This window comes from Triticum dicoccoides, chromosome 1A, assembly GCF_002162155.2.
Source record: "Triticum dicoccoides isolate Atlit2015 ecotype Zavitan chromosome 1A, WEW_v2.0, whole genome shotgun sequence".
NCBI classification, from domain to species: Eukaryota; Viridiplantae; Streptophyta; class Magnoliopsida; order Poales; family Poaceae; genus Triticum; species Triticum dicoccoides.
The window spans coordinates 476,275,007-476,286,301 of record NC_041380.1 but is presented as its reverse complement, the minus strand read 5'-3'; the positions used below and the strand labels follow the sequence as shown (position 1 = coordinate 476,286,301).

The following is an 11,295-nucleotide window of genomic DNA, read 5'->3' as shown; positions in this document are numbered from 1 at the left end:
CATCACTGAGTACGCTGCCATCTTGCTTGCTTCATATTAGAGAAGAAAGTAAAAAAAATCTCAATGGCATTTGGCCAAACACCTGTCGGGCATGGTGTCTTCGACGGACTGCGTCATCTCTGGGCAGACGATACCTGGGCCGCGGAAGGATCCGGGGTGCAACGACGGTGAAGTAAAATGCGCCTGGGAGGACGAGCGGCGGTCCATCAAGAATTGGGGGATGACTGGAGTGGTGTAGAGGCTGCGGCGGTCTTGGTGGATGCGGATAAAGAGTAAGAGGGAAGGGACAAAGTGAGAGAAAAGGGCTTCGGGTGAAGGGTTTTGGGTGGGCTGGGTTTGTCAAAGTCTGACGTAGCTGAACCCATTCGTGCTTTTACTCTTTCGTGTTTTGTTTGGAACCCCATGTAGCCTCAGTCAGCTATAATCGAATGATACGACAAGTGATACTCTTTCTTGTTTCGTTTAGCAGGCCAAATCCACAAAGTAGTCCTTGGCAAATCATGCAATGTTTTCTTTGTTGGCCTACATCGCCCTGCACTCGTCTCCAATGCAGTGCAAAATGAACACCCCAAATGAACGCTCTGTGGACAGTAGTATCCATCGATCCCAAATTCGACCATACTCCTCGAATGTGGCCTTCGTCTCAAGCTTTCTCTCCCCGAGCTTCAATTTCTTCATTGGCACATGTTCACCCAGATGGGCTCCCCTCGAACTTCATAAAAAATGCGTCATGAGTCCTTTGGTACATTACAGTAGCGTGTGCGGGCTACACAATGACATCAAGTTGCAACATTAAAGTGAACCAAAGAATTGATCAACACATAGACTAATAAGAAGCAAAACTCATGATCTCCATGATTGATGCACCCGTTGGCCAGATTCTTTCCACTTGTACAATGACAATGCAATAATTCATGACGACATTTAAATTGATGTATGATCGATGGAGCAGCGACTTCGATCATGGATCACATTCAAATTATAGGGCGTGTAGTGCTTGTGCTCATGAAACCGAGAATGCACCTATTTTAAAAAATATCATGCCCTTTTGCTTTATTCCTACAAATTCCACACTTGTGGCCAACCATGCGTCGCACAACAATGCATTCTCCATCACTGAGTACGCTACCATCTTGCTTGCTTCATATTAGAGAAGAAAGTAAAAAAAATCTCAATGGCATTTGGCCAAACACCTGTCGGGCATGGTGTCTTCCGCAGACTGCGTCATCTCTGGGCAGACAATACCTGGGCCGCGGAAGGATCCGGGGTGCAACGACGGTGAAGTACAATGCGCCTGGGAGGACGAGTGGCGGTCCATCAAGAATTGGGGGATGACTGGAGTGGTGTAGAGGCTGCGGCGGTCTTGGTGGATGCGGATAAAGAGTAAGAAGGAAGGGACAAAGTGGGAGAAAAGGGCTTCGGGTGAAGGGTTTTGGATGGGCTGTTGTCAAAGTCTGACGTAGCTGCACCCCCCCCCTTGACAGAACTCACACATACAGACCGAACTCAGATGTACAGACCAGTCCACCGACGTTTGATACATGATGTTGGATGGCACGAAATCAGGCCCGGCCCATAGGGCGGGCAAACGGGGCGCCCTCCCCGGCCCCCCTAGAAGCAGGGGCCCCGACCCAGGTATAGTTCTCTTTGTTTAGATTTATACCCAGAAAAATACAGAGGGAAAATAAGAGGGCCCAAAGTGCAACAAGTCAGGCAAAGCCCACCACACCCTAAGAAACGAAGGAATTAATCGATCCCGACAGGGATCTCTCTCTGTTGTTGGGCATCTCCTCTTCTTCCCCAATTCCCGATCCCAGTCTCCAAGAAGAGCGCCGCCTGCCCATGCCTTTCTGATTTTGAGGTCGGCCAACCATTGACGGAGACAAATGGCGCAATTGCAGTCCCAAATTAGCTCTTCTTCATCCTTACATTCTTCTCCATCCCCATATGGTTGAGAGATGGTACGGGTTCTTTGTTCTTTCTAGTAATCTCGTTCCTCGGCTTGACGATTCAATGTTAAATAATGTCGATCCATGGTAACATAGGAATTATAATTTCCTTTTCGTAGCATTATTTTCTACGTTTTAACCTTTAGACATGCTTATCTTTTGGAGGTGATATGTCTCTTGTATTTTGAGGACATTTTTTTAGATATTACAGGCTGAGGTTTCCATGGATTCCTACTTTCTTACGTCCGATCCAACCATCCATATTAAGGTGCTTTCGTTCCTTGACCATATATATCTTGAACGAAAATTGCACTTTTTGTATTTTTGTTGTGGAATGTCTTCCAGTAAGTATTTTGCCAGTAGTGAATTGTGACTAGAGGAAAGAAAATAATGGGGTTAGATTTGTTGATACGATATCATTTTTGAAAGGAATTCCCAATGGGAGCAATTAACGTTTCAGAACCAGTGGTTATTCTTGGGAATTTGTGATATTGGTTTTGTTTCATTTGAACAACCAAATAATTATTTAGATGAAGCTAAGATCATTGAGATGTAAATTGTTACATGGTCCAGATTGGTTTATCTTACTAACGAAAATAAGTTTTTTTAGGCAATTTACGAAGCTTTATTACGTCGTCACCAGTTGAACTGGGACGAAAGAGAGTTTCCTGGGATGGCCTAACCACACACGGCGGCCCACCCCTAAATTCAAAGCATGCTTCGCTAAATTGTGAGCCTCCACATTGGAGCTCCTAGACTCATAAACAAAGTTGCAAGAAATAAAACTACTGGAATAATCTATGATTTCATGTGCAATCGCTGCATACTCCGCTCCATTCTTCTGCATGATACTTTCAATTACCTCCTTGCAATCCGAGGCCACGTGAATAGACTGAAGTTGAAGATCCTCGGACAGCGCCAAAGCCTCCCTCACGGCCAATGCTTCCAAGGTAGCAGGGTTGGAAATTGCTTTGAAGCCCAACGATGAGGCTCCCAAGAACGTACCTTCCTCATTTCTGGCTATAGCTGCAATGGTTCCAACCCCTCGCCTCTCTGCAAGTGCTGCATCCACATTGATCTTCGACATATTGTGCGGGGGCTTCAACCATTGTTTCGGACGCTGTGGCTGGCCTGTAGTTCTCGTCGGTACAACGTTGATCTGTATCTGGAAGTCGGCAATGTATCGCTGTATGAAGAGGTGTGTTGACAAGGGGGGTTGGTGTAAATCCTCATAAACTGCTTTCCTCTTTGCACTCCAAACTGCCCACAATGTAGTTGCCATCCTCATAAATTGCTCAGGCTTCAGTACTTCATTCAGGGAAAATAACAACTCGCGTGGGTCCTCGGTGGTATATTGGCACATTTTATCGACTAGGTCGCCGTCCGAGAGCGCCCACACACACCGGGTGTTTGTGCAATCAAGCATCGTGTGTCTCCATGAGTCCACGGCGCCACACAGCTTGCAGGCGGCCAAGTCCCCCATGTGTCTGTGAGCAAGCACGTCAGCTGTCGGGTTGGAGCTTCTCGCTAGTTGCCAAAGGAAAATTTTGATCTTTGGTGGAAGTTTGACCTTCCACAGCGCCGACCGAGCAGTGCTTTCAAGACCAGCCCCCGATGTTCCTTCCTCCTCATCTATCCATGACTCTCTTGCGATCTTAGTATTCATGATCAGTCGGTATGCCGATTTAACGGAGAAGAAACTTTCCTCTCCCCGCTCCATGCCCAAAAATCGCTAATATTTCTTGTATAGAGCGGTATACTGAGAACTGCCTCCGCATCGATGGGTAAAAAGACAGACCGAACCAGTGCTTCATTCCATGTGGCAGTTGCTGTAGAAATAAGTTCAGACACCATGATCGGCGGTGATGGGATCCTCGAGGAAATGGGCCTCATCATGCCCTGTCTTGGTAACCAGGTATGGCTCCATATGCGTGTAGATTGCCCATTACCAATTCTACGGATTATCCCCAATCTTAGCATGTCCCGGTCATCCAAGACCGCCCTCTAGATATGAGACGGCCTCCCACAAAGTTCTGCATTCAGCAATGTAGTTTCCGGGAAGTAAGCCGCTTTCAGAATTCTTGCACTAAGAGAAGCAGGCTCAGTAAGTACTCTCCAGGCTTGTCTGGCGAGCAAAGCAAGGTTAAAAATCTCCATATCACGGAATCCCAGACCGCCCAAGTGTTTTGGTCTAGTCATGATATCCCAGGCCACCTAGCTAGGTTTCCTCTTGCCAGCTTTGCTTCCCCACCAGAACTGGCGAATAATAGGTGTGATGTTCTCACATAGGCCACAAGGAAGCCTGAAACAAGCCATAGAGTAGACCGGCAAGGCTTGGGCCACCGCCTTTATAAGTACCTCCTTGCCCGCGGCTGATAACAATTTTTCCATCCAGCCTTTCACCTTCTCCCAGACTCTGTCTCGAAGATATCTGAAAGTACCCATCTTTGACTGCCCCACATCCGTTGGCATCCCCAAATATCAGTCACTCAAGGATTCATTCTGAACGTTGAGAGTGTTCTTGATATTATCCCTTAGAGGTTGTGGGCACCCCTTGTTGAAAAAGATAGAGGATTTGTGGTGATTTACCCTTTGTCCGGAAGCATTGCAGTACAACTCCAGCAGGTTTGATACAGCTATCGCCCCCTCCACACTTGACTTGAACAACAACATGCTATCATCGGCGAAGAGAAGGTGGTTAATAGCCGGAGCTGTGGGTGCCACCTTAATCCCACTGAGTGCTGATGGTCGAGAACTGGATTTTAAAAGGCACAAAAGGCCCTCTGCTGCGATCAAGAAGAGGTAGGGGAGATTGGATCTCCCTGTCGGATGCCACGAGGAGGCAAAAAATTCTCAAGTCTCTCACCATTAAACTGAATTGAAAATGAAACAGAGCTGATCATCCCCATCACTATATCCACCCACTGTTGGTTGAAACCAAGCTTGATCTTAATTGCTTGGAGATAAGACCACTCCAACCTGTCATATGCTTTCATCATGTCCAGCTTCAACGCACAATAGCTATTCGTCTTTACCTTGCTCTGCTTCATAAAATGTAAACACTCATATGCACATATGATGTTATCCGTTATGAGTCTGCCTGGAACGAAAGCAAATTGCTTCTTAGAAATAATGTCTGGTAGCACCACTTTCAACCTATTTGCAACGACCTTGGAGGCCATTTTGTAAATGACATTACACAAGCTAATATGCCGGAACTGGGATTGAAGAGTTGGGTTGATCACCTTAGGAATGAGAACCAAGACCGTGTCATTCACACATGCTGCACTCTCCTCCCCTCGAACAATTCTCAATACCGCCTTAGTGACCTCCTCCCCACATAGATCCTAGTGTCGTTGATAAAAGTGAGCGGGAAATCCATCCGGCCCTGGTGCCTTTGTGGGAAACATCTGGAAAAGCACAATTTTCACTTCTTCATTTGTATACGGTGCAGTGAGTTGTTCATTCATAACATCTGTAACCTTGACGGGGACATGTTGTAACACTCGGTCAATATCCGTGACGCCCTCAGAGGAGTACAGATTCTGATAGAAATCGGACACCATACCTTTTAGGGCTGCTTGGTCATCAATCATGGCTCTGAGGGAGTTAGCTAGCGCTTTGATCATGTTCTTCTTCCTCCGCATACTAGCTCTCATGTGGAAGAACCTCGTATTCTTGTCTCCCGCCGCTAACCACTCTATACGTGAACGTTGCCTCCACATAATCTCCTCCTGATGATATATCTCAACAAGCCTCTCATTAATTTTCAGCTCAACATGTGACGGCCCCACCCTGGTTGGCTCAACTCTCAAGCGGTGCAGCTCAGAGCACGGGTGTTTTATCTCCTTTCGAACGCATCCAAAAGTCTCTTTGTTCCATCGACCCAAACTGCTTGAGATTGTTTTTAACTTCTCCTTGAGTCCCTCCATGGTTGATGAAACTTGCCCCTGGCTCCATTGTTGGGTGATAGTATCACGCCATGAGTCGTGTGATTCCCACATAACCTCGTATCTGAATGGAGGTTTTGCCGGCAGGCGCCCCTGCTCGCCTCTCAGGCTGAAAAGGATCGGGTAGTGGTCGGAGCCGGCTGCTGTTAAGTGTTTCAGGTTTGCCTCCGGGTAATGTGCACTAAGTTCGGCTGACACCAGAGCCTGGTCCAACCTAACCCTTGTATAGCTTCCGCCGGTCACTCTTTTCTCAGAAGTCCAAAAATTGCCCTCATAGCTCACATCCAACAACATGCAAACATCAACAGCTTCACGAAAGCCCTGAATTTGAGCATTGCTTCGTTCTCCTATGCCTTCTTGCTCATCTGGACGTAGCACTTCGTTAAAGTCACCCATGCACACCCATGGGAGATCACTCAAACTTGCTATTCCCTTCATGGTGTCCCATGTCTGGTGCCTCAAGTGTGTGTGTGCCTTCCCATAGAAACAAGATGCGCGCCACTTCTCGTGACCTGGTTCATCTATGGAGCAGTCAATATGATACATCGAGTAGCCCAAAATCTCAACTTTTATTGGATTGTTCCAGAAAATGCCAAGGCCTCCACTCCGGCCCTGACTACTAACAACAAACGAATTATCAAAACCAAGAGTACTTGCTAAATTTTCTACCCGAACTCTATCTAGCTGAGTTTCGACAATACAAAGCAGGGTAGGGACAAACTTCTTTGCTAGATCGCGAAGTTCTCGGACTGTCGCGGCTTTGCCCGCACCGCGGCAGTTCCAACTTAAGATACTCATTGTACCCGGCGGTACTCCTCTCGGGAGTCCGCGATGATGTTTCAGCTTCATTGCCTGATCTCTTGATACTACTCTGGAATTGGTTCCCCTTGTCCTCCGCTGTCTCCATCCGAGCACGCTTAGGGTCCTGCTTTGGCGGCGGGCTCAATGGGACCTGTGGCGAAGGGAGGGCAAGGATCTCACCTCCCTTCGGTTTGAACTTGTATCCGCCCTGTATACTGGCTATTGCATCTGAAACTTGTGTGCGTTTCCTGTTTCCTTCTGCATCGACCATCTGTTCATCTGCATCAGAACCGTTCCGCGCCTGCTGTCCCCTAGCTTTGGCTTTCTCCTTGCTGCCGTTCCTTGCTCCACCAGGTCCTGGTCCCGCGCCTCTGAACCAGTCAGCCTTACGGTTCTTGAAGACCAAAGCCGACGGCGGATGCACACCATCTCCATGTTCCTTATACAGATGGCCAAGTCTCCCGCAAACCGCACACCAGTTCGGAAGACGCTCATATTTCACACGGAAAATCATCCTTCTATCGCCCACCTTGAGTGAAACAGCATTCTTCAGCGGCTTACCCACATCGATCTTGACCTGGGCCCTATAAAAATTGCCTTCAAAGTCATGTGAGGTTGGTTCGGCATAGATGAATTCCCCTAGCTTCGAGGCCAACGATGGGATTTGGGGTACATATCCCTCTGGGAAGTCGTGTATCTGAGCCCAAATCTCCAACCTATCAAGCTTGATCGAAGACGGCTTTGAGAAACCATCATACGGTGCCAGAACCACAACATCTCCTCGGAACACCCATGGACCGTCCCCCATTACTCGCTCCCAGTCCCCCAAGCATGCGAATTGGAGGGTGTACAGATTGTCCTCCAGAGGGCGGATGTTGACTCTCTGCGCAAGATTCCAGGCTGCACGCATATTTTTATAGAACCAAAACTGACTATACTGCTTTTCTGTATTCACCCTTGCCACCGCCATCCAGCGCATCGCTTCGGGCGACACAGATTGCTGATCCACCACCACATCATCTAGGTCTTCCTCAAAAAGACCCAACTCCTTCATCATCGCTACCAGATCGTTCGGATCACCCGATCCAGAAGCTTCTGTCACCATCTTCTTGTTTCCCTTGCCCGAAGATGAGTTCTACCGGGCTGTGACCAAACCCTAACCAACCAGACGCCGCTAGTTCGTCGCCTAGAACGGGGGAGCGAAACCAGATCGTCACACCCATCGTTAGACGGAGAGGACTCAGCGATCAGAGGTAGAGAAAGAGATCTCCACGCGCGGTGATGAACGCCACCAAGAGGACGTGAAACCCTAACGAGAGGGAAGAATTACACTAACGAAAAGAAGTGAAGTATTCATCTATGTGTGAGGGCCCTAAGTTTTAGTTTCACCCCAGGGCCCCCAACATGCATGGACTGGCCCTGCACGAAATGTCCGGACCACATTATCTGAATGTTTACGGACGGTTTGATGGATGACGTTGGAGATGTCCTGGGAGGCTTAATCAAAACATAGGTGAATCACTCACCAAGCATACATCAATAACAAACAGAGCACCGTTAACCAGCAGATCATTCACCGCCAAAAAAAAAACGCGTAATGGTCTTTTCTTCGGGGCATCAGCGCTCGCTTTGCTTCCCGCTCGGCAGCATGTTTTTGCTCGCTCCCTCGCCCGCTGGCTCACACTGGCAGCATGAGGCCCCTCACACAAAGGGCCTTGCCTGCCAACTGAACCGTTTCGCCCGTGCAGGGCGCAGCGCTGGGACTCATGCATGGGTGGGATAGATAGCCGGCGTTTTCGGCGTCGGCTCCAGCGCCTCTTCAGTCTTCAGCCCTGGAGACAGAGGCAGCTCTTCTTCCTTTCAGTAGTTGTCTGTCTTTGAGCAGAGCCACCTCCAATCCAGCCAGAGCGCCTGCCTGCCTGCAGAGCGATGATGGTTTGTGCTACGCAGCCGAAGCTGGCCTGAGAAATTGATCAGTTTAGTGCTCACGCGTGTGTGTTTTTGTCTGAATTAATCCAGGCGCTGAGCGAGAGGCAGCCGCAGTCGGAGAAGAAGGCCCCCCGGGCGAGGCCCATGTCGGGAAAGGCCGTCTTCGTGCTCTGCGCCACCAGCTTCTTCGTGGGGCTGCTGCTCAGCGGCCGGATGACGGTGCTGACGCCGCCGGCGTCGGGCAGCCACGGCGGCTCCAGGATCTCCCTCTTCTCCGACGACGACTGCGAGCACAGGCGTGTAAGTGCCACTACCGTTCGATCACACCATTTTTTCGTTCGCTCGACGCAAGCACACCACCACGTACGTATACATTGTTGTCGATCCTGCATGCGGCTTGGTTCATCGTTCATTTTTTTTGGTTTTCAGAAGCTGGAAGAAGAGAGCAACCCGAACGATGTCATGAACGAGGTGACACGAACCCACCAAGCCATTCGGTAAGCACCTATCTTATTCCCGACAGTCAAGTGCCAATCGTACTATACTGATGTTGTTTACGGATGTATGTATGTGGTGGTGCAGGTCTCTTGACAAGTCGGTGTCGTCGCTGGAGATGGAGCTGGCGGTGGAGCGCGCCAAGAGGAACGGCGGCCTGGGCGCGGCGGTGCCGTCCAAGGGCCTCCCGAAGGTGTTCGTGGTGGTGGGCATCAACACGGCCTTCAGCAGCAAGAAGCGGCGCGACTCGCTCCGCGACACCTGGGTGCCCCGGGGCGACAAGCTCCGGCAGCTGGAGAAGAAGGGGGTGGTGGTGCGGTTCGTGATCGGGCACAGCGCCACGCCCGGCGGCGCGCTGGACCGGGCCATCGACGTGGAGGAGGCGGAGACGAGGGACTTCATGCGGCTGGACCACGTGGAGGGCTACCACGAGCTCTCCTCCAAGACCAGGATCTACTTCGCCGCCGCCGTCGCCACCTGGGACGCCGCCTTCTACGTCAAGGTCGACGACGACGTGCACGTCAACCTAGGTACGTGCGTATATGTACCACACGCAGCAGTGGACTGGACTTGCTACGAGTTTGTACGTACCGTGGCTCCGTCGAGCTTAGTTGTGTGGTGGTTGTGCGTGCAGGGATGCTGACGAACAGGCTCGCCAGGTACCGGAAGACGCCGAGGGTGTACGTGGGGTGCATGAAGTCCGGCCCGGTGCTGTCGCAGAAGTAATCTAGTGCACCGAGCTGAATAGATTGATCGTTTTGCCATGCCATTCGCTGATCTCTCGCCATGGGTGTGGGTGTTGGTGGCTGCAGGGGCGTCAAGTACCACGAGCCGGAGTCGTGGAAGTTCGGGGACGAGGGGAACAAGTACTTCCGCCACGCCACGGGGCAGATCTACGCCATCTCCAGGGACCTCGCCTCCTACATCTCTATCAACCAGTAAGTACAATCTCCAGTACATCCTAAGGTAAATGATCTTGTAAATTGACGTTGTTGGCTGATGATTTTCGTCGTACGATGATGGATGTGCAGGCCGATACTGCACCGGTTCGCGAACGAGGACGTGTCGCTGGGCGCGTGGCTCATCGGGCTCGAGGTGGAGCACGTCGACGACCGGAGCCTCTGCTGCGCCACGCCGCCAGGTACGTAGTACAGCACCTCCGTAGTCTAAAACCAATCTCTTCTGCAGTGTTATAATCTGTGAAGCTGATCTGCTCTGCTTCTCCTTCTCCGTGCATGCAGACTGCGAGTGGAAGAAGCAGGCCGGGAACGTGTGCGCGGCGTCCTTCGACTGGTCCTGCAGCGGCATCTGCAAGTCCGTCGACAGGATGAGGGCCATCCACAGCGCCTGCGGCGAGGGCGACGGAGCCGTCTCCAACTTCGCCGCCGCCTGATCGGCCGCGCCGCCCCTAGTGTCGACCAAGCTATGTTACATGCTTTGTGTTTTTGTCAGACTTGAAAACTATCATCAGAGAAAGGAACCGGCTGTAGTTTCCGGCCGGCGGCAGGTAAACCGTAGAAACGTGGCGGCGTTTTGAGAACAGAGCATCTCGTGGTTTTGGTGATCCAACCGAAGGTCATGTCTTCTTTTATTAGTTTGCAAAAAAAAGTCTTCTTTTATCAGGACAGGAGTATCTAGCGAACGTCAGAGTATAACAAGTTTAGTTGACGAGCATGACAAATACTCCTAAGTTTATTTTTACCAGAATATTGCCGTGCTTGCAACTAAATTTGTCATCCTTGCATCAATATAAATTGTCATGAAAAGCATTCGATTTGTTATGCCTAAAAATCTGACGTCGGATTTTTAGCAATTTTATTTTATTAAGCTTTGGAGGTTGCAAAGCTTAGCTTTTACCTAAGTTAATCATTTGTTCATGTAAAAACAAAGGTTAATCATTTGTATGTCCATTGTTAGGTTCCAAGCCAGTGCCTAACAACTTAGTTCTGTAAATCACGGGCAAACTGTTAATTATCTTTTCTTTTTGCGGGGGAAATCGATGTTAATTATCACTGCTACCATGCTTTTCTTGTGACTGCACTCGCCTTCTGATGAGTCATCACACTTAGTTATGATCCTTCGAAATTTGATGGATCATTTGGTCCATTGTCATCAATCAACCTTTTCTTGTTTTATTTAACAACTTTGCTCTAACTAACTTTTTCTTATGG

At 49.6% G+C, this 11,295-nt stretch overlaps 1 protein-coding gene across 1 annotated transcript; it reads left to right on the top strand.

Moving 5' to 3' along the window:
• Positions 1–8,409: 8,409 nt before the first annotated feature.
• Positions 8,410–10,947, top strand: LOC119303168 (probable beta-1,3-galactosyltransferase 8). Its single transcript, XM_037580302.1, has 8 exons — positions 8,410–8,635; positions 8,720–8,929; positions 9,059–9,126; positions 9,212–9,654; positions 9,759–9,846; positions 9,937–10,062; positions 10,156–10,265; positions 10,366–10,947. Exons 1-8 carry the CDS (start codon positions 8,630–8,632, stop codon positions 10,515–10,517), a joined length of 1,203 nt encoding a protein of 400 aa, XP_037436199.1. The 5' UTR covers positions 8,410–8,629; the 3' UTR covers positions 10,518–10,947.
• Positions 10,948–11,295: the final 348 nt, after the last annotated feature.